The sequence below is a fragment of the Terrapene carolina genome, unplaced genomic scaffold (genome assembly GCF_002925995.2).
Source record: "Terrapene carolina triunguis isolate 2854851 unplaced genomic scaffold, T_m_triunguis-2.0 Scaffold66, whole genome shotgun sequence".
NCBI lineage: Eukaryota > Metazoa > Chordata > Testudines > Emydidae > Terrapene > Terrapene triunguis.
In genome coordinates this window covers 82,518,201-82,541,284 of record NW_020664417.1, presented here as the reverse complement: position 1 = coordinate 82,541,284, position 23,084 = coordinate 82,518,201, and the positions used below count along the sequence as shown (strand labels likewise).

Below are 23,084 nucleotides of genomic sequence, written 5' to 3'. Positions count from 1 at the left end.
AAATAATAATGCAGCTAAAATGCAACCATGTGAGGCAACAATGGCCTAACACTGTTCCTGGGATATGTTGACTCATCCAGTACTGTGGAGATTTAATTTTAAGGAATGGCAATTTACAGGAGCTTCTGTCTCAAGCAGGGCTAAGTGTGTGGCTGCCTCACTTTGAAAGATACATCTGGCACTCACATTATCTGTAAAATCACATTTTAATATATTTTTGTCTTGCATACATCAGATGTTTTAATTCAGCCTTTTGTGTTTTTTAATTTTAGTTGGATATTTCTTTCTTTATTTTGGCTGAACAAACAGCTGCTGTGCTAGAAAGCCTAATTCAGCCAGGGAGGAAAATTAACTTGATTCTTTAATACTTAACTTCTTCCAACTTTTTGGTAATAAATTTCTATTGCCAACTTCTCCCCTCAAGAATAGAATCTTCTCTGCTTTTGAAAATGATCCTGTCTTTGCTCGTTACCCCGGAGAAGAGGTGACCCTCGAGAAGTATCGTGAGCTGACATTCCTGCGCTGTAAAAGGCTCTTTGAATATGAGTTTCTAAAACTGGAAGATATCATGGAGAAACCATTAAAAATTATGGTTCTTATAAACTGCCTAGGGATGTATGATTGGTCTCTGGGTACCAAATATTTGTTAAATGCTCAGGTAAGTACAACTCAGAGAAAAGTCTTTTTACCCTATTGCACTGCATTTTCATAGATTTTTTTTTTTCTCGTTGAGGAACATTTTCTAAAAGCAGTATCTTGACACAACTACTTTTCTCTTTTTAAATAAGAAAAGTGAGTTAAACTGTTTAAAAGTGCCGGATTGGATAGGCTTGGTGTGAATTTCTGATTCCATTGAAATCGATGGGACCCGCCTTTGCCATTGATTTCAGTGGTGCCAGGACTTCACTCTTGGATAATAGAACAGGTGCATCAGAGGTGTTAGTACTGCAGACTTCCCCACATGAGCCTCACCTTCATCTTGGAGGGGCCACCCCTTTTTTGTGTCAGAGGAGAAATTGGCCTTGTTCATTCAGGGCATGCTCCCAAAATCACTGCAGCTAGTGGAAAGATTCCCATTGATTTCCATGGGCCTTGGATCTGTCCCTCAATCCTTTGTCCTTCAGTTGAATCTTCCAATAAGGATAGTCAATAGATATGGTTGAATCACATTGGCTGAATGCATTATTTAGTGACTATTTCTATTTCCATTAAATGATTTATTTTATTAATGATTTCTTCTGCTATATGGCCAACTCCACTACTTAGTACCAGCTGTGGTTGTGATTTTGTGACGTAGATAGCTGTCCAGCAGGAACTGAACTGAGACCACCAACTGTTTTGTAATTAGAACAGCATGAGATGGTAAAAGCTTTCAGTTACTGCTGATTTGGGATGGATTTGCTGGCCAACTTCAGATTCAAACCCCAAGTCATTTAAAACGGAACTACGTGCAATGAGCTAGTATGTTTTCAAAGGTTTTGCATCCCTAAACTGGGCTTTTGCACCTGTAACTACAGGCACAAGTGGAAAGTGAACCCACTGAGTGTTCCGTGACAGCTGCCAAAAGCTGGGCTTGTCATGAGGAGCAACGTCTCCATGACCCATTCCATCCTTGACCTCTCTTCTCTATAATGCAAAGTGTGTTCTGACTTTGTATAACATTCAGTCCAGTGTAGAGGAGCTAGCACAAAGCCAGATCACCACTTTAAGCCCTCAAAATAGCGTTTAAGTGAGATGTAAGTGTTGGACAGTTCTTTTGGCCCCCTAGTAAGGATGAATGTTGTGCTTAGTGATTGTTGTGTTTATTCAAGCACATTTATTCGGCATTTTGACAGGGATTTCACAGTCATCTCTCTCATTTTGTATTTTCAGGTGTTCGGTGGTGCAATTGAGAATACTGGCTCTGAAAGGCATCAGGAATTCGTGAAGCAAACCAGTAACATGGAGGTAATTTGGGGGTAACTCTTCAGGGTTGGGTATTGTCATGGTTAAGGGGCTAGCTGCACCTCTGGGCCCTTTCCGATCTCTGAGTGCAGGTGTTCAGCCCTTCACCATTACCTGACTCAGGGTGGAATTTTGCAGTTCTTCCACGGTTGGGTCTGTCTAGTCTGCAGTAACAGGGTATGATTGCAGCTCGAGTAGACACCTAGCTTGAGTGCCAGAGCAGTGAAACTACGGTAGTGTGACACAATCCCACCCAGAACTCTGGGTAGTTTACTCTTGGTGCTAGCCTTGAGCTAGTGAGGTTAAAAGTAGGTCAGATATATTGGCTTGAGCTGCAATCATACGCCGTGATTGGAGTCTAGACATACCATTAAACTGGGGCCCGGATACACCACTCTGTGTATACAAACCACCTATTACCCTGCAGGTCTGACTGGATCTCAGGCACCTGCATTTCTACCCTGCCAGAACCTGTGACTCGTGATACTGACCAACAGCCTTCTTAAAGCAAAGTATTTTTATTTAGCCATTAGAACAGGGGTCTCAAACTCAGTTTGCCTTAGGGCCAGTGCCAGTCCTCAAATCCTCCCAGCGGGCCAATAATGTCACTGAAGATGGTGTTCAGAAAAGAAAACGTTTATATTGTGTTTTTTATTTTGAATTTCTTAGAAATAATAAAGCTGTCATACAACTTTATACAATTCTTCGCCTGCCAGAGAGTTTTTAGTGTTTGCCAGACACCTGGCAACGCTTCAGTTCTGTCAGTTTGTTGATGTTTGGCCTCCGTGACTGAGCAGTTGAAACTTTCAGGATTGCAGCAAGGTGTGCATCAGATAGTTGTGTTCAGTATTTTGACTTGTTTATATTCATTGTGGAAAAAAGTGATGCTGCCTCTATGGCTGACTCTGCCTGGCAACTAATGATGATATCTCTGTCCCTCTCCCCCAGCCAATGGGAGCTACGCGGGGCGGCGCCTACAGCGGACATTGCCGGCAACTATCTGCCTGTGTCTCTCCTCCACGGGCCACAGCGGGGAGGTTCTCGGGCCGCAGATGGCCCGCAGGCCAGGAGTTTGAGACCCCTGCATTAGAACAAAGCATTAGAGAAAAAGGTTATTTTAAGACAGCCAACATGTATATTTACTCTCATCTATTCTTACACTTCACTATAAGTTAAACTTTCCTCTTAAGTTTCAGGAACTGAAGTGAACCAACTCACATTCTGTGTCCTAGACAGCCCAGATCCGCCTTAGTGTCTGGTTCTGTTAATCTGTCTGACCCATCCTGTTCATGCTGTGGTGTACTGGCTTGGGTGCTCCTCAAGGAGGGGCTGGAGCCATTAACGCTACTTGCTCTGGCATTGTCCCTTAAGGAGACTTAAGTGTAAGCTGTTAGAGAGAGGAGGCCTTCTCTAATATTCACCTTTCTCTACATGGGCAGGCTCTGCCACCCAGTCAGAGCCCTAGGGTGAATTATCCATTCCATTCCATAGTCCAGAAACATCACACCAGTGACAGATCTAGATACTGTATTAATTATTGTGAAAGAGCACCCTCCCATTTGTCAACAGCATTTTATTTTATTTTATTTTTTCCCTTAGGATAACTAACATAATGAAAGCGATACTCGCAAAATTATACTGCCGCTAACTTGAACTATTGTGTGATCTTTTTCTTTCATTCCTTTTAAAAAAATGCTTATTTATTGATCAGCTCATGTTATGTAGCAAGTAGTTGATTATGTAGATGAGCTCACCGTAAAATCAATATGAATCCAGTTAGTGACACAATTAAAGATCCTTAGCATCAAGAAGAGCTTAGCATTCTGTATCTGTTGCAATAGTTTTACCTTAGGTTTCAGTTTAATCTTTTCACCTTTTTGAGAGGACTCCCAAACTGAGTGGCGTTGTGACCTGGCACACAGGGTTGCGGTGTCACTCACTGAAATTTGGCCCAGTGGCCCCTCCATCATGATAGAGGGGCAGCTGGGTCAAACCTGAGTGGTTCTGTGACTCCACACACCAGGTCAGAATGCTTGGAGCGGGAAGCTGGGCCCAGCTTCATGGGACAGTAGCGGAGCCACTGCTGTGGAGTGAGTGCAGTGTGGGCTTGCTTCCCAGTCGCACCCCAGTCCAATCGTACTAGCCTGCCTTTTTAGGATGTACAAGAGTAAAGATAACAGGCCAAATTTAGCCCTAGTGTAAGGGAATGCAATTCATTGACTGCAGTAGAACTGCGAGCAGGTGGACTTCGCACCCTGCTAAGAAAAGAATTTACGCACTCTGGATTTAATCTGAGTTTACCCCATCCAAGTGTTTGCATTATTGGCAATTTTTCAATAAAACATAGACAGCCTAATCTTTTTCCAAAGTAGGCTGTTCCCAGTGCTTAATTTGTAATGAAAGAGATACCGGGGCTCAAGCAATAAGGTGCTGCGGTTCAAGCAGAAAGTTCAGAAGTGCCAGGGCTATGAACTGCCAAGCCTAAAGGTGCCAGTGCTCAGTCCTGGCATAAATTAAGCACTCTCTGTTCCTATGGCTTCCCTACAGAGAGACCAACCCACCATTCCTCTCTCTTGTAGGCAACAGTTCCTTCTACTCAAAGAACCAGTCCCGCTTTTCCTATATGATGGGTGTAATTAATAATTTGCACCTGCCGTTATGAGTCAGCAGCTCCCTGCAGGGTTATGACACCTGCCAGGAAGATGGCTCAGTGGAAAAACACTGCCACCCTATTGCAGGAGTTCTGCCGGCTCACACAAGGGATGAAATGGACCTCATGCAACCTCCTACTAAGCAGCTGGATTTTTATTAACTCTCATTTTTGCAGCAATACAGTATTGAGTAACAGTCTTGACTTGAAAATGTTTGAGTTACCATGTTAACACTGAGTTGATTTGCACCTGCTGATTCACGGTTTAGATTTTTGGATGTTTTGCTCTGACTGAAGTCAGCCATGGCAGCAATACCAAGGGCATACGGACAACTGCCAGATACGACCCCCGCACACAGGTCAGTCTGGAACCTACAGAAGTGGCATTTGGTACTTTTTTGTTTACATTCTGTTATAAAGATATCGGGCCAAAATGATTCTATGATTAACAGTAATTAATACTTCTCTTGTATCTAGCACTTGTTAGTAGTAATAAAGCGGTGTGGGAACTGGAATTTCCATCCCACCAAACAAAATTTGCTTTTAAAAAAAAATTCATTCTGAATTGGAACAAAAAGTCGGATATGTGAAATTTTCCCTGAGAGGGATGTTTTCAAAAAAGTTCTCTGTTGGAAGAACCAAAACCAGTTTTGTTTTGTTTTTTAATTTCTGCGTCCAGCGCCTGAAGCAGCTGGCTCCGTGGCAGGCTCCAGGGAGGCTGCTCAGAAGCTGTCCAGCAAGTTATTCAGTCTCAGATAAAATCAGGAGCATTTTGCATTCACAATAAAAACCCGGAGACCATTGTGTGTCTCCATGGTACTCCCTCCCCTCAATCATGTTATAAGAAAGCTGAGAGGCTGAATTTTAGGCCTCAGGTTGACAATCATGCTGTTGTTCTGCCCTGACTTTTCCCTAGACACATGTTCTAGAATAAAGCTTAGCCCTATAGATTCCTGTCAAATCCGCTTTCATTGTTGTGAGCATGTTGGATTGAAGTACAGTATGAAATGCTGGCAATTTTCAAAATGTTACAGTGGCAGCAAACAAAAAGAAGTGATGAATGTACATTGAGTCATATGATTTAAGACTTCCCCCTTTTTGACTGTAGAAATTTATCATCAACACTCCTGATTTTGAAGCTGCCAAGTTTTGGGTTGGCAACATGGGGAAAAATGCCACTCATGCTGTCGTCTATGCCCAGCTGTACACTCCTGATGGGCAGTGCCACGGATTACATTCCTTTGTTGTGCAGGTGGGAAAAGAGTACTACTTTGGTTTTTTTTATGTCACTGTTATGACATATTATGTCTGCTAAACAATTTCTGTAAAAATGTCTTTAACATTTTCTACCAAACTTCAGTATTTATTTGATCACTGTGCTTTTGAGGCAAGAATACAGTCGAATTAATAGTAGCAAATTGCTATAATTAGCTAATACAGATGAACCTCCATATTATTGCATCACATGTGCAGTTTGAAATAGACTACAAAGTGTGAAATACTTTAGATCAGGAGCTCCTCAGAGCAGAAAATGTCCCTAAGTGTTTGGAAAGTGCCTAACACAAACTGGACGAATATATAATAATAAATACAATGAGAATAATTGAGAGTATATGTTGGATGTAATGCATGTCCAAAGCCAAACAGTGGAAACACTCCCATTGTTTTCAGTGAACATTAGATCAAGTCCCATTTTCTAATGAGGATCCTCATTGCTTGCACACTTCATCTGCATTGACTTCTGTGGATCTCCCAAAGGGGCCAAAAACATGGTAATTAATTCTAGCATCATTTTTTGAAATGTCAGATTTCTGGGATGAATGAAGTGGGTATAGTTTTTTTTAATTGTTTTTTGAACATTACATGTATGAAGCAAAAAATGGAATTTATGGATAGAGTTGTGACATTTCAAGTGGCAACATGTATTGCAAGTGAAACGAAAGGCAAACACTGGCTTTCCAACTGTGACATACTACTAGACTGTGCCAGGCCACTGCTAGGTTATGGCAAGGTAGAACCTGAGCATATAATGCCAACTGAAATGTGTATGCAGGATGCCACAAACTGCTCAAATCCCAGCTGCTTATGTCATCTTGGACGACAATGGGATTGAATCAGGGACCTACAAAGCTCAGAGAGCGAGTTTTCTACAGCTTGCGCTAAAGAATCAGGCTCCGTAACTGGGGGCTGTATCAGACTCACATTATCTGTGATTTGGGCACAGAAAGGGTTGCCTAGCACACACTGACCAGTGGGTTACCCTTGCATTTGGAATGTAAGCCCTAGATGACAGTAAACATGGCCTGAGCGAAAACAGAAAGGTCATGTGTCCTTTCACCTATTTGTGAAACATGATATTTTGGAAAACATTGTCTTGCAATAATAGATGGAGCTACAATAAGGTGGGTGCAAAACTGGTTGGAAAATCGTTCCCAGAGAGTAGTAATCATTGGTTCACAGTCATGCTGGAAGGGAATAATGAGTGGGGTCCCGCAGGGATCGGTTCTGGGTCTTATGAACTTATAAAGTTTGTGAATGATACTAAGCTGGGAGGGGTTGCAAGTGCTTTGGAGGATAGGATTAAAATTCAAAATGATCTGGACAAACTGGAGAAATGGTCTGAAGTAAATAGGATGAAATTCAATAAGGACAAAAGCAAAGTACTCCACTTAGGAAGGAACAATCAGTTGCACGCTTACAAAATGGGAAATGACTGCCTAGAAAGGAGTACTGCAGAAAGGGATGTGGGGGTCATAGTGGATCACAAACTAAATATAAGTCAACAGTGCAACGCTGTTGCAAAAAAAGCAAACATCATTCTGGGATGTATTAGCAGGAGCATTATAAGCAAGACACGAGAAGTAATTCTTCCGCTGTACTCCGCGCTGATTAGGCCTCAACTGGAGTATTGTGTCCAGTTCTGGGCACCACATTTCAGGAAAGATGTGGACAAATTGGAGAAAGTCCAGAGAAGAGCAACAAAAATGATTAAAGGTCTAGAAAACATGACCTATGAGGGAAGATTGAAAAAATTGGGTTTGTTTAGTCTGGTGAAGAGAAGACCGAGAGGGGACATGAAAACACTTTTCAAGTACATAAAAGGTTGTTACAAAGAGGAAGGAGAAAAATTGTTCTTCTTAACCTCTGAGGATAGGACAAGAAGCAATGGGCTTAAATTGCAGCAAGGGCGGCTTAGGTTGGACATTAGGAAAAACTTCCTAACTGTCAGAGTGGTTAAGCACCGGAATAAATTACCTAGGGAGATTTGGAATCTCCATTATTGGGGATTTTTAAGAGCAGGTTGGACAAACACCTATCAAGGATGGTCTAGATAATACTTAGTCCTGCCTTGAGTGCAGGGGACTGAACTGGATGACCTCTCTAGGTCCCTTCCAGTTCTATGATTCTAACATCCATCGTGGGATGTTCCCTACTGGCTGGCCATGGATGTCATCTTGTAGCGCAAGCCTGCTGTACCTGGTAGTGCCTTTTGGTCCTTGTGTGACCACAACAGAGGGAAGAGAAAAGGGCAAGCCTAAACCAGGAAAAGATGATACTTGGGGGTGGAGGTGAACCTTCTGGGGGTTAGTCATAAAAAAGTCAATGTAAAGGAACTTCTGGGCATTAAACATGAAAAATTAGGATTTTTATATGTTTACTGGGTTTTTTAATGTATAAAGAAGGTTGTTTGGAAAAACAAAATGATTACAAATGAATGGCCTAAACCTATGGGCCCTGCATTAGCTCACACACTGGGCACATTTGGAGAGTTACCTGTGTAGTCTTAAGGGCTACCAAATTTTATTTTTAAATGAAAGCATGGACTCTGCAAAAATTGATCACGGTCTCCTGGGAAAGCTTCCTCCTTGAAATGGGTGAGCCAACTTTTCAAGCCCTCTCTTTTGGGTACCAGTATTTGTCCTAAACCCACAAGCCAATCTGCATGGAAGCAGGGTTTCAACCATAGAGATCAGCTTGCAGGATTGGAGCCATATTCAGTAGAAAACTTGCAGAAGCAGTGGCAAAGCTACACGTATTTAAATGAACTGGGTTGCTGACCAGATGGAACATGTCATATATCCCTGAGAAAGGCAGGATACAATTAGTACATAAAGTTAATCAGTTTTGTTGATTCCTGTTTCTGTCCACATAGACCAAAAGAAGGTTTTCATGCGAATTGTGATTAGAAGATTCTTCAATATAGATGCACATTTGGAGCATGATAGTGTAATTAGTAGCATGTTATCAAAGAAAGTGAAAGATTTCCAAGTCGCTTTCATTATTGAATTTATAGTATCCTGGACGGAAGAGTGCGTTAAGCAGAAACTATATCCAAGATTGGATTCTATTTACCTGTATTTGGAAAAATAGTGAGTTTGTTTTTTTTAAAATGCTAATAACAAAATAGTTTGGGAGTACTTTTCACTGTTTGAAAGGAGTCCACCAAGAGCTTTAGTTTTCTCATGACTAAAATATTGTTTCATTTAATTTCCACATAGATTCGAGATACAAAAACACTGCTTCCTATGCCAGGGGTGATGGTAGGTGACATAGGAAAGAAACTTGGGCAGAATGGTTTGGATAATGGGTAAGTGAATAACATTTGAATAAAGAAAATCACTGTACTTATATTGCTACTTATAAAGAAATGGTGCAAAAGTGCTAAGTCTGTTCCATGTTTCTGTTGAGGCAAGTACTTACTGTAAAGATATTTTGTTATTTACAAAATATAAACTGAAGACCCTTCTGTATTAGTATTCTCTATTTTAATACTCATTGATTTTTCATTCTCTAGCTTCTGTTTTGTACATAGCACCGTTCATATTCTGTGAACATCCAGGTGTTCTAATAATAATCATATACTCTGTACTTACACAGCAGCAATCCTAATGAACAAAACAAATAGCCACATGTAATGGCAAATTATCTTCCCCAGCTCTCTGGGGAGGAATCCTTACTTGTTAACTGTCTTGCTAGTTTCTGAGCCCCCAGGGCACACCTAAGCAAGGTGAGCAAGCCTATAGTTAGCCAATATATAAGGTTAACCAAGCCCCCCAATCAAATTCACCATCTTGTTTAGCCTCTGTGATTCCTGGATAAACTCCCCTTGATTAGCAGGTAAGGTGGTAATGTTTTCTTCCAAACATCAGCTTGACACAGGGGACTGTTGGCCAAATAGATTTCCTTCCATATAGTCCGGAGAGTCAGTACACCCTATCACACAACGTCACACAAAAAGAACATATTGCAGAAACTGAGCCAGGGCTGATGTAATCTGAGTTAAGTGCAGATGGCGACCAGAAAATTTGTGGGCTCCTTGTATTTCGTGAAGGACTTAATCATTATTTATAACAGCTAGAAAGAGACTTGCAGTAATGAAAGACCATCGTGGCCCATATATCAGAAAACGTATCCTTAGGGATGGCAAATCTGAAGGGATGAACATTTCTAGATCATTAGGGACAGAAGATGAGAAAAATCAGATCTACATGCTGAAGCTTCCATTGAGCAGATGGATGGATGCCAGATTCACCAGGCTACAGCAAAACACCATTCACATTGTTTTAGTGCTTTTCCTTCCTTTAGTGGCCTAGTGATTAAAGAAAACAATTGGCCCATTATGGCAACCTGCTATGTCACTTTACATAGGTATTGAATTAATAGGGAAAGGCATGATTAACCCCTACAATTACATTTAGATACCAAAAAATCCACAGCTAGTGTTGCATATACACTTTAACACAGCTTTTAGCCACTTGCTTACCTATCTTTTTGGATACTTTGCTTTGCTCTTCTGACATTATCTGCTTGCTCTACAGAAGTAGAATGTGGGTTTTTCACAGCAAACGTAATCAAAATGAGCCAAAGCATATCTATTCAGTAAGGAACGCTCCTGGGCTTGAAGCAGATATAAGTTAGTGGCCTAGTGGTAGACGCTTTTCAGCCCATCAGGCTGTTGAGGAGGGAGAACTAGGAACACACACATTGGTGGACACAGTCACACTGACTGAGCACTCAGAACAACAGCAGGCAGCTTTGGTGGAGGAGGACTAGAGTAATGCTGAAATCTAGATTTCAGCCCTTATAGAGACTATCCATAACAACATTTAGAGATGAAAATGTTTATTTCGGTGTGAAATAAGTGACTACATAGTCTCAGACCACTAGTGGCAGTGGCATTTTAACTCAGATCAAAGCAAGGCATGGCTGGATTAACGCAGGGGTTTTAGGGGCTGCAGCCTCACAAAAATAAATCCATAATTATATACAATTCAGTGGTCACCAACCCGTCGATCGCGATCCTGGAGCCTCTGCCAGTCGATCGTGATCTCCGGGCCGCTAAAAGTCCAGCGGCGCAGCAGGCTCAGGCAGGCTGCCTGCATACCGTGGCCCCATGCTGCTCCGAGAAGCGGCCGGCTACTGGCACATCTCTGCGGCCCCTGGGGATGGGGGCGGCAGGCAGGAACCAGCCAATGGGAGCTGCAGGGACAGTGCTTGCAGCCGTGGGCAGCGCACGGAGACACACTGTCCCCCTCCCCACAGGGTGCTAGAGACGTGCCGGCCGCTTCTGGGAGCAACATGGAGCTATGGCAGGCAGGCAGCCTGCCTGAGCCCTGCTGCGCTGCCGGCCGAGAGCCGCCTGTGGTAAGCGCCTCCCGGCCGAAGCCTGCATCTCGCACCCCCTCCTGCACCCCAATCCCCTGCCCCAGATCACAGTCCCTGCCTGCACCAAACTCCCTCCCAGAGCCCGCACCCTTCACCCTCTCCTGCACCCCAACACTCTGCTCCAGTCTGGAGCCCCCTCCTGCACCCAAACTCCCTCCCAGAAAGAAACAAATATAACTGCTGTTCTAAGGTAAGAAGTAGGCTGTTTTGAATTAACTTAACTATATTCTACATGTTTGAAGACTGAAATGTAACCACAGAACGGCTTTATGTTAATTAAAAGGCAAGTTTAGTATAGCGTTAATATCCTTGATGCCATAATTGTGATAATTTTGTTTTAAATTAAGAAAAAGACTTGGGTTATACAGGGCCCCCACAAAATCTAATACCTCCGGGCCCACAGAAGAGTTAATCTGGCCCTGAAGCAAGGACAATACTAACCATATAAAATGAAGTGAGAGTCAGACTCATTAAAAACAAGAATAAAGATGAGAAATACCAGCACAACAGTCCAAAACGAAGCAGGCAAATATCCCACCACCAATAATAATTTCATTTTAAGTTACTTGAGAGAATGAGGCCACAGCCTCAAAATTGGGACAACCAAGCTAACTTGTCAGACAAAAAAATCTGAAATTTTAAACAGCTATGGATGAATGCTTTCATTTTCTCCCCGCCTGTTTGCCAGTACTCACAGTTTCAGTAATAGACTTCTGTCCAAGCATCATTGCTCTCAAGGAAAGTCCCATAAGTCCAACCATTTGAGTGGATGCAGGGAGAAGAAATACAATGGGAAATTCAGGTAGATTTCCCCCTAATAACAACACCAGCATTAAGTCAGACAGTTATTTTGAACCCCTTTTTGTTTTCCTTTTTTCTTTGCACAAGACTTTTTTCTAATGATTCCACTTGATTTTTGAAATGTATTATTGTGTATGCACCACAAGCTACCATCCAGGAGGTGGCATTGTTGCATGGGTCTAAATAAACTGAATGGAGTCTATCTCCCCTTGTAAGTATTCTCACACTTCTTATCAAACTGTCTGTACTGGGCTATCTTGATTATCACTTCAAAAGTTTTTTTTTCTCTTACTTAATTGGCCTTTCAGAGTTGGTAAGACAAGTCCCACCTGTTCATGCTCTCTGTATGTATGTATATATATCTCCTCAATATATGTTCCATTCTATATGCATCCGAAGAAGTGGGCTGTAGCCCACAAAAGCTTATGCTCTAATAAATTTGTTAGTCTCTAAGGTGCCACAAGTACTCCTGTTCTTTGAATGGAGTAATTCAGCTTCGCATTTATGCAAAGATGGAGTAATGACCCTGAAATTTATTTTTGAACTGCAGAATAGTTTTTAAGTACAGATCCACAAATACAGAAAGGATTTGATCTGGCAGGGGTGTGTGTGTGTGTGTGTGTGTGCACACATCACTGCTGAAACAATAGATTATTTTATAGATATTTGTCTATAGGGGCACAGGACTTCAGAAGACATTTTTTCATTACACAGTTTATGTTTAAGTGTATGGGCAGTAACCAGTACTTTGAGATAAAATGCACATAGTACATTTAGATTGGAAGTCCATGCAATACATTGTAGAAAAGAAATAGCACACAACATGCTGTGTAGATGTCATGAGAAAGTCCCCTACGTTGGTTAGGACATCTGCTAATTTAAAATAATTGTGGGTATTCTAACCACTCTTTCAGTTCGCTTTCCCCTCTCTCAGGCTAATGGGTATAAGTTATTTTTTATTAGGTATCATTTGTATAATGGCAGTTTCTAGGAGCCAGAGTGATGGCCTAGGACTCCATTGTGCTAGGTGCTGTACAAACACAGAACAAAGAGACAGTCCCGGCCCCAAAGAGCTTACATATAAAACGAGACAACAGGTAGATACAGGCAGACAAAAGGGAGAGTATAATGGGGTTGTCTGCCTCCCGAGTTTCTCCTTGTGGCTCTGAGGCACCCTCCCTTGGTTTCCCCTTCTTTCATGGCTCCTCAAAAACCCCACACAGTCCAGAGGTATAAAATACAATTCCCCGCCCGGAGCGTCTGATTTATGAAGTTTTTATACCATTTCTGTTGGCCCTTCAGGCCCAAACCCTTTCCCCTGGTCAGGGGATCCCACAGCCCTCTCCCCAGGGGCTGTGATTAGATTCAGGCTGGCTTCTTCCAGCTGGTTCCTTTATATTCCCCTAATTCATTTCTTTCTGGATAGGCAGCAACATCCTTCAAACACAAAATAACTCAAAATTTAAAACCTCACCTAGTTGGCAGCTGGGCACAGCTCCTCCTCCTTGAGGGTAGATCTTTCTGCTCTCAAAGCAGCAGCTTCCCAGTGTTTCAGAGTTCCCTGAAGTCTCTTTGCAATCATCTGCCTTATCTATCCCAGGGCTGGTGGTCACCGGACCCGCCTCATTCTCCCCACCTAGGTAGGAGAGCAGGCTGTGTCACAGGTGGTGCTGGGCCCATCTCCTACTAAAATGACCAGCTATCCTGTGACCAGGAGCACAAGGAAACTATGGGATGATATACTCAGCCCTGCATTCATTCATCTGACAGCATGAACCCACAGTGACAGAAAAGCTGCTGGGATGAAGGTCATGGTAGAGTAAGGCACCAGCACATCAAACTCTGCCAGAGAGCCTGGAAGCTGCTGTCTCTACACAGAATCCAGCTGAGGGAATAGGTATGGCCAGGGTAGCAGATTCAGGGCATCTGCTGAGCAGCCTCCGGTGTATGGGTTCCTTTGGTGCCTCAACCATAAATTAAACTGCTTTCCAGATGTGGAAACCACAAAGGAGGGTGAATTCTGACCATCCCCAGGAGATTAAGCTGCCCCACTGCTGCAGGGGGTTGTAGTGTGCATCCCAGGTACCAACAAGGGTAAATGTATTCCTAACGCTCCCAAATGTTGTAAATTGAATACATCATGTCACATCAGTAATGGCTGTCTTTATTTGGATGTGTGGGGATGGGAGATGAGGGTTCACAAGAACCGAACCTCCCCACTATCCCACTGCCTGCCCACACATCTTGCAGAGCTAGCACAAAGGTCTCTCACAAATGCAGCCCGGGTAGTCAGGGGACTGGATGAACTGCTTCCCAGAAGCACATGAAGCCCCAAAGGGAGTGCGGAGGATGTGACCTGGCCTTCCTATACCAGCTTGCAGAGCAGGCAGGCTGTAGTATTCTCAGTGATGCGGGTGCATGCTGTGCAGTCCCGGTATACCAGGCTTCATAAGGAGAGAGTCCTCCCTGACTCCCCTTAGGGTGGTACATCACCTCCTACTCAGAGCAATAGTTATATGCCACACTATGATCCTTAGAAAGCAAAAGACTACTTAAGGGAAGTTCTTTTATGCTGTAGTTTCCATTGTGTGTGGAGATGAGAATGGGGCACGTTTCACCCCTAATACGCAATTACTTAAAACTTTAGTATGTTTAATAGATGTTGCCAGCTATAAGACTGCACACGCACAAGGCCTGATTCTGATCTCATTTCCGTAAATCCCCCATGGAATTCAGTGGAGTTACACTGACGTAAGACTGTCGGAAGCAAGATCAGAAGCAGGCCCATAAGGAAAGTGATGTTGCAATTTTACATTCTGTTCTTGAGTTTTGCTACTGAAATAGAAGGGGCTAATGCCAGGATTTTCAAAAACGAGTGCCTACATTTAGGCTCCTAAATACTTGTATATATTTAGGCACCTATTAAGGACTGGTGTGGGGGGAGAAATTGCAAAAATTACGGGGTGAAATTCTATGGCCTGTGTTAAGGAGGTCAGACTAGACACATAATGGTCCCTTCTGGTTTTGAAAACTACGACTCGATTGGGTTGTTTGGCTGAAGTTTGGTTTCCTTGTAATGTAGACCCTAATATTTTTTATCAGGGGTTGGGTTTTCAAAAGCACCTAAGGGCTCTAGGAGCACAAGTCCCATTGAAAGTCATTGAATGGACTACTCTGTCTGTGTAACAAACTCATATAGACCCCCATCCCTGTAGTATATGAACACCTCACAATCTAGGGGCACATGGCTTTTGAAAACCTCTCCCTAGGAGCCTAACTTTAGGCACCCATTAAAAAAAAAATCCGGGCCTATTTTTTTGATCTCTTTTCTTGTGTACCATTTACACAACATTTAGTGCATACAAATTACAGTGTAGTATTAGAAAAAAAAACATTCTGCGCATTGCAGGCTTTACATTCTTTCCTCTCAAGTTATTCATCTTTCTCATTCAGTAACATAATGCAGCCACCAGAGGGTGTAACTGTGCCAGAGCCTCAGTCATGCCTTAATGTTTGAAGTAGTGTAAAAGTATCTGCCTGTTACTAGCAGGAGGGGTGTGAGGCTTTGCTGCATTCTGTAAATGGAGATAGTTTAAAAAATAACTGGGCATGTGATATAGATCCAGTCAGGTGCCTCCTTTCTGGTCACCCACCAGATTGCTATGGGGAGAATCCAAACTTCTGGGTCCCTGAATGCTTTAAGCTGCCAGGGCCTGAACAGAGTTCAGAAATTGCCACCATCCTGGGGGCCCTGGGTACACTGTCAGGCTGCAGACTTTCTGTCTGGCATTCCCTTCTGAGAACTGGAACCTGCTGTCCAGCTGCCTAGCCTGTGGGCACAATGGTGACTTTTCATACTCACCCATACTTACACGCACCTCTCTCAGAACTCTACCCCAAAGGTGTGCAGCTCCTGGGCTGCAATTTAACTCTCTCAGGGGACAATGTGTTGGTTGTGGAGCATTTAACACAGAGACACATTTTCACAAGTATAATACATTATTTCTTGTTTACTTACCTGTATAAATCACAGGAGAGCTCAAAGCATATAGAACGTAACATCCTAAACCCCTCGCTAGCTCACTCTGTGCTTGGGGGTCTCCTGCCACATGCCGCCCCTACATGCTGGGTTGCTTCTCTCTCCTCCACAACCGGAGACAAAATGGCCAAACACCCCAGATAGGTCAACTCCTCTCTATTTATAACTCTTAACCCTCTTTGTCAGGAGATGTCCTTGCCAACTTCCCCTCCTGAGCAAAAACCTCTGCCAGGTGACTTTGGGGCCAAGGCAACCTCTCTCCTGCTAGACTAATTCTGCAGTTGGGAGTCTATCTATTGTTCAAAGCTATTACATTTCAGTGGGAGAACATTTAAAGTCAGTTACCTTTTGTTGCCAGCCTTTAGAATTTCAACCCAACAGGGAGGCAAACAGACCATAGAGAAGGTAAAAGGCTGCAGCTTCAAAATGGAGTTTGCAGCTAGGTCAAGATACATAGAGTTCATAATCTCACACAGAATTCATAAATTGTACAGACGGATTCCCAAATCATCACAGCTTGTGACCTTTTTTTGCTTCTCTGTAATATACATAAAAAGGTGTAAAAGGAGGGGTTTGGGAGGAGAGAATTTGGGGGTGGGGGTCGTAGGGCAGCATGTATTTCTTTTTTCTTTGCTGTTTTTTCACCTTAGAAATTCAGATTTTGTCTGCCTGGAAGGCTCTATGGCTTTTTCTACAGTAGCAAAATTGCTGATTCCTGAAAATGTACATCAGCAAATGATTGCGACTGAACCCAGTACAAGTTCAGCTGTGACCAAGAGCAAACTGTGTTTAGTACCCTTTCAGAAACGTATAGGTTTGGTTGGATTTTGCGGGGGGAGGAGGGGGTTATTACCACCTATTTCATTTCAATAACAGACTAAAACTTTGGAAAAATACAGTATGTTAATGAGTCAACATCCACTAAGCCAATATCCACTTCACTGAGGTGTGAGCTCTCACCATATACAACATGCTCTGAGATATTCAGGAGGTTCTCTAGAAAAATCATGGCAGGGCAGACTCAATGTTCCTGATACTACCAATTAAAAAAGACAAAACAATCCCAGGAGGGTGGGTCACCATCACAGTTGCCAACTTTCATGTGGTAAATAAGCACCCCGACTTTCACAGTAAGCCAAAAATCAAGCTAATCCCATTTCAGAACAAGGCCAAAACAAACCAATCCCTAACAACCCCGACATTCTATGTGACTAGATCCCCCAGCGTGCAGTCTGGGACTGTGGTGGGCCCGCTGTGCACCCCTGACTCTCTCCCCCGCTTGCCCTACTTGCTCCCCCTTGCCGGGAGCCAATCAAAAAAAAAAGAAGCAACAAGCTGCAAGCAAGCTACAAGCCAAACAAGCAACAAGCCAAAAACTAGCCAACAAGCAACTCACAAGCCAATTAAGCCAAAAAAAAGCCCAATCCCTGTGTTTTTTCCGCGCGGTTGGCACGTCGGATCACCATTTCTTGCTTTTTGCCTGGTGATTGTGTGTTATAGCTCCCCTCTGTGAATCTGTTACACTAGGAAATTTGCTCTTCCATTTAAGTTGTAGCAGCTCATGCTTTTAGTTTTGGAGGTCGCCCGTTCAACTCCGTGTGTCGGCCAAGATGGCAGCTGTCACACAACCTCACATCCTTCGTAGGCCCCTTTTAAATACATTATTATTTATTTATTAGTTGTATTGCGGTAGCCCCTGGAAGCCCCAGTCATGGACCTCGGCACCTCACAAACACAGACCAAAAAGACAGGCCCCACCCCAAAAAGCTTAGAATCTAAATCTATGATGTCTTGTGAAACAACATGAGTTTGCACTGACTCTGACTGGCTGCTCACAGTAATTACAGTCATAAAGCAAACAGACTGAAATATATTAACATGTTAAACAAATTAAAAACAGTCTATGTGAAGTTTTACAAATTTGAACACGCCCAAGTCAGGCAGTGCCAAAGCTGCCGTTCTCCTAATAACCCTGACTCACACACAGTGCGTGTCCTGTATATTTTAAAGTCTCCATTTAAGTCTAACTAGTTGCTGTGCAATGTGAATTATTGATGTTTCCATCTTCTCTCTAAATTCTTATTTTATATTTAAAAAATAACAAAAATCTTAAACAGAACCTCCTGGAGTGCACAGCCTAAGCTGTGATCGTAGTCCTCATCCTTCCCCGCCCCATCCCCTCTCTGCAATTTGTCACTCCTGCTCGTTTTGGCACATCTAAAATTAAGGCCCCAGCCCTACAGTGAGCTCCCCACAGCCTCTTTCTGCACAGAGTCTCACCGGAACCATTGTGGCTCTCTGCAGATGCAAGGGTCCACCCACACAGAGCTCATTGCAGGATTGGGCCTTACTGTAAGCATAGTGAGGCGGAGGTCTCTGTCTTTCTGTCTCTTCCATGAAGTGCCGGCACAGTTATAGCTGCTATAAAATGAGGTGGGTGTATTAACATAGCTACTGTCTGTTACTGTTAGCGATGCAAGGTTCTACTTTTGACTGTGGCAATATGGCCTAAAATGCTGCTTTAAAAACTTTTCCCCAGCTTCCCGGCACCCTTCCTTCTCTTCAACCTCATCCCTTTGTGAGCTTCCAGATTCTGAAATGTGTGACTGCTCTTTCTGTCTTCTGCAGGCTTTTCACCATCCCTCTATGCCCCCATTCTGCCCTTGGTCTACTCTGCCTCTAAAATTATTTGATCATTGTGCCCTGTAACCATCATTGTGCCCTGTAACCATCACTTGATCCCCAAGCTTCCAATCCCACCCCCCTGCTGGCTACATCTGGGTAGGAGGATTAAAGGGATTGTCACTTCAACATTCTCAAGATAGTCAAAAACAGAAGTTGGCCATCAAAAGAGATCTGAGTGGGTTTGAAATTCCCCAAAAGCACAGTCTTGCCATCTGCACTGCAGGTAACAGCTTATTACTTTAGTACTGGCAAAGGGAATATGCTGCTTTTCCAGCTGCTCACTTTTATCCGTGTTACTGCGCTCCAGATTAATGATTGTAGCATGATTTAAGGGAAAAGAGATTAACTTTGCTTGAAATGTTCTCTGCACCACTGGCGAAAGACCTGACAGAGAGACTGCTGTGGGATTGTGACTTCACCCTGCCTAACTGTTCCAGGCAGGAATACGCGTAGCCCAGTTATGCATCAGTGATGAATGGAGGTGGATGGTGGAAAACCTCAGAGTACTAGATTTAAAACATTTCCTGTGTATATTATTTGTAAAATATTGTATGTGGGACACTGATTAGCAGTGCAGCAGCACTGGGACACTGTTAACCCTAGATCCCTGACATAGAGACTACTATGGGGATGTGACTGCCCTTCTCAAGTAGGATTGTGCATGCAAGAATGCAATGATAATGGCTGCTGAATGGTGATGGGTGAAATAAGTTTGGAGAGCAGTACATTCATTACTTTGTTGCGATGCAGTCCAATGTTTAACACAGCAAGAAGTAAGGCACAGTTTTTTAACAGTGCCGGTGATTAACCACTGGAACAAACTACCAGGGGAAATGGCGGAAGTCTAAATCAAGATGGGATGCCTTTATGGAAGATCTGCATTAGCCAAGCACAAGTTGGGCTCACTACGGCAGTTAAATGGGGTAATATTCGATGGCCTGTTGTGTTATACAGAAGGTCAGACTCAATCTAGTGGTCCCTTCTGGTCTTAAAATCTATGAACTTGTCAACTTATCCATGGCCAAGAACACACAACTGTAGGCAGACCCCGATGGAATTATCCCAACAATGTATATTTACAGATAAGAGCCATCTGTCAGAACACAAAATGAGTCAAACCCTGATCACACTAACTGCTCTACAATGGAGGCCATAGGAAAGGTGGATTCCAATGTCACCAGTACATGTACCTTGCCCATTGCATAAGCTCTTGTGTGCTTGACATTCCCATGAATTTCTGTACAGTTACACAAGTAGCTCTTCCATTCATTTAAATGGATTTTCCCCTAAACTTGTTGACAGATCTGGTCTGTGTCTGTTTACTATGTTTTCTGAGTGAATAGACATTCAAAATGTGATCTATAACTTTATGAAATCTTATTTATTTTTAGTATGTTCCAACATCACCTTCAAATTGGTGTGTATGGTTAACTATAAAAAAAAAAAGATTTTAAAAGCTCTTGGAGAACTGGCTGTAGTTTCATAAGCCCATCCAAATCCAGGGTCCTACATGCGTCTGCTTTTATTTTCATCATTAGTCTTCATAAACAGTAAATCTCACTTCTTCACTCATGGTAGTTGTCAGTGGATTTGTAACTTATCTTTCTGCCCAGTTATTCAAGCTTTTTAAAGGTTTTGCCATTTGCTGTATGGATTTATTTAGACATTAGCTGAGGAAAAAGCAGCAAATATGTAACCCATAAAGTGTAATACCAAGAAGATCAGTTACTGTTAAGCGAGTGTAATTTAATTTTCTGGTTCACTGGTAATCAGAAATGTGATAGTATGGGTTTTTTTTCCATCAAAGTCATTCTGGATAATCTTTTATGCAGTATAGAGATGATCAAACAATACTCTGTATGTCTGGCATTTTGTTTTTATAGCTGGCCCGTTAAGAGCGCTCACTACAACAACAAGCAACTTACTTTGTTAATTCTTTTCTTCCTTCTTAGAATTAGTAGGTGAGAATATTTGGGTAACTTGTATAGCTATTTAATGAGAATATATCTTCAGTATGGTGTTATAGAAGAGACTCGCTGGACTTGAAATGGTGTATTAAAGGTTCAGAATATTCACATGAGTAGCTTTATACAAGTGTATAGTCGTACTGAAATAAATGGAGCTACTTACATAAGTAAAATTATTAGCATGCATAGGTATTTGCAGAATTGTACCCATATGCTAATTTAACACAAATCAGATTGGCTCTGTTTACTAAACTTTTAATATTGAGGCTGGATTTTAAAAGGGTTGTGTGACTGAATGCATATCAGGCTTCCAATTAAGATTGAACTAATAGAAAGTTCCCTAGTAGTGAGATTTAACTGAGTATATCAGATTTATGAATGGAGAAGTGATGCAAGCACATGGAATTATCCTTGGCTTCAAAGCATGGTTTGAGATAATAGTTTATTGACCATCACTTTTTAAATCACTTGCTGCCTGAGGCATCTCTCTCCAGGTAGCAACTGCTGCCTCTAGTCCTGCTCCTACCTCTCCACAGGTAATGATGTCGGAAGCAAATCTTAATCAGGGGTGGAGCTTCCTTCTAGAATCAACAACAAATAGAGAACAGACTGTGATAGGTCTTTTGCTCACCCTGTCCCCCATTTTTTTTAGAGAGAGAGAAGCTGGACTGGATGAGTCCATCCCTGACATTGGCTCAGCTATCTCAGATGGTTTTACTTATGCTTTGCCAACTCCTTGCCCACCTCTGTGAGTGGAAACTAGCTGTTGGCCTCTAGAACCTGCCCTCCCTCTTGTGCTTGCACAAGGAATGCAGGTAGCCCATATAGGGAAGTAAGGGTATTAAGAACCTGTGTGGGTGCGTGAGGTAGGTTACAGTCTTCTCCACTGAAATTACTTCTGGGAGTATTGTCATTCACTTCAATACGACAGCTCCCAGTAGTAATAAGCATTACATGCCCCCAGTAAGTGTTTACAAGAGGAGGCCCTAGTATCACAGGCATGCTGTAGTTGTACCTAGCCTGTACACTTTGTCACTAACAAATATTAGTCAGTGACAGGCTGCTGGGGAGTTTTTTTAGCTTTGATGGTTTTATTTCAGGGGTAGGGAGAGTAGAGGGTTGCATATAAACCAAAAGATCTTTTATCTTAAAAAAAAAAAAAAACCCACCTTTTTTTTACAGGATCCAAAACCATTGTCCAAGATGGATTTCTGTAAATACAACCCTCACTCTCACCGAGTAGTACCTTACTCTGTGAGTAGTCCCACCAAAATCAGCGGGTCTATATGCAGAGTAAGGGTTCAAGAATCTGATGCCCAGTTAGACTGCACATTTCAACTATTTGTATGAGTATATATTGCTCAGTCAAAAAATGCCTTGTATCTCTGAAGCAGAATTAATACAATATGCAGATACGTTTCCTTGGAAATTACTCATATTTTTAAAGTACATGTAGCATTGCAAAGCTTATATAATTTATTGATGTGAAAGATCTGGCTCTCTCGCATGCTATTAAATATATTTGCCTGTATTGGCAAGCAGGAGGAATTTGCTTTGATTATTAATACAGATTTTCAAGCAATATTAGATGCTGAGATATTCAGAAATGGAGCTGGTGTTATGATACCATGCCAGCCCTTACTGTCTATTTGGCTGAAAATGACTAGTACACGATTCTCTGAAAAATATGTGTCCTGTTTATGCAGCTTCTATCAATATTACGTTGGGTGTCAGAACTTAATAAAAGATTCTCCCACTCATTTCTTTTTAAGATGCTACATCGCATCAGCGAGCAAAAATCATAGCTGGAGCTCCTGTACAAATATTGCCTTTTTCCAGTTCCCTTTCACTGTGTTGATTCTACATTGTTCTTGTTGATGTTAGATATTTGATCAAATTCAGGGCCCTGTTGTGCTAGGGATTGTACAAATACATAGTAATAGACCGTCCCTGCCCCAAAGAATTTACAAACTCAGAACCAGATTCTGATTTCCTTATTTATATTGAGCAGTATTTTACGTCATGAGTGAGCCATTCAGTTCAATGGTATTATTTGTGGAGTAAAACATGATTTGACTTGAATATGAGTGTAAGAATCTGATTCAAAATAGACACGGTAGACAAAGGTTTCATTGTCCCCATTTGTATATAGATGGGAAACTGAGGCACAGAGTGAAATCGCTTGCATAAGTCCATCTCTAGTGTCTTAACCATAAGACAGTCCTTCCTCTCATTGCTTTTCTTTCTGCAAAATCTCTTTCTTTTAAACATAATCACAGGTCATGATATTTTAAACGTTAGCTGGTCGAATGACTCAGCAGAAAGAAAATAC

At 42.3% G+C, this 23,084-nt stretch overlaps 1 protein-coding gene across 5 annotated transcripts in view; it reads left to right on the top strand.

Annotated features, from left to right (window-relative positions):
- ACOX3 (acyl-CoA oxidase 3, pristanoyl) overlaps positions 1 to 23,084 on the top strand; it is a 61,652-nt gene that overhangs the window by 11,132 nt on the left and 27,436 nt on the right. For all 5 annotated transcript variants that reach the window (XR_002908670.3, XR_002908669.3, XM_024209293.3 and 2 more), the window contains 5 exons: positions 425 to 658; positions 1,873 to 1,947; positions 4,864 to 4,953; positions 5,703 to 5,846; positions 9,094 to 9,182. Coding sequence is in view for 3 of the 5 variants with exons in the window: in XM_024209293.3 (XP_024065061.1) it covers positions 425 to 658; positions 1,873 to 1,947; positions 4,864 to 4,953; positions 5,703 to 5,846; positions 9,094 to 9,182 (632 nt within the window). In the remaining 2 variants the exon portion in view is untranslated. The remainder of the gene's footprint in view (positions 1 to 424; positions 659 to 1,872; positions 1,948 to 4,863; positions 4,954 to 5,702; positions 5,847 to 9,093; positions 9,183 to 23,084) is intronic.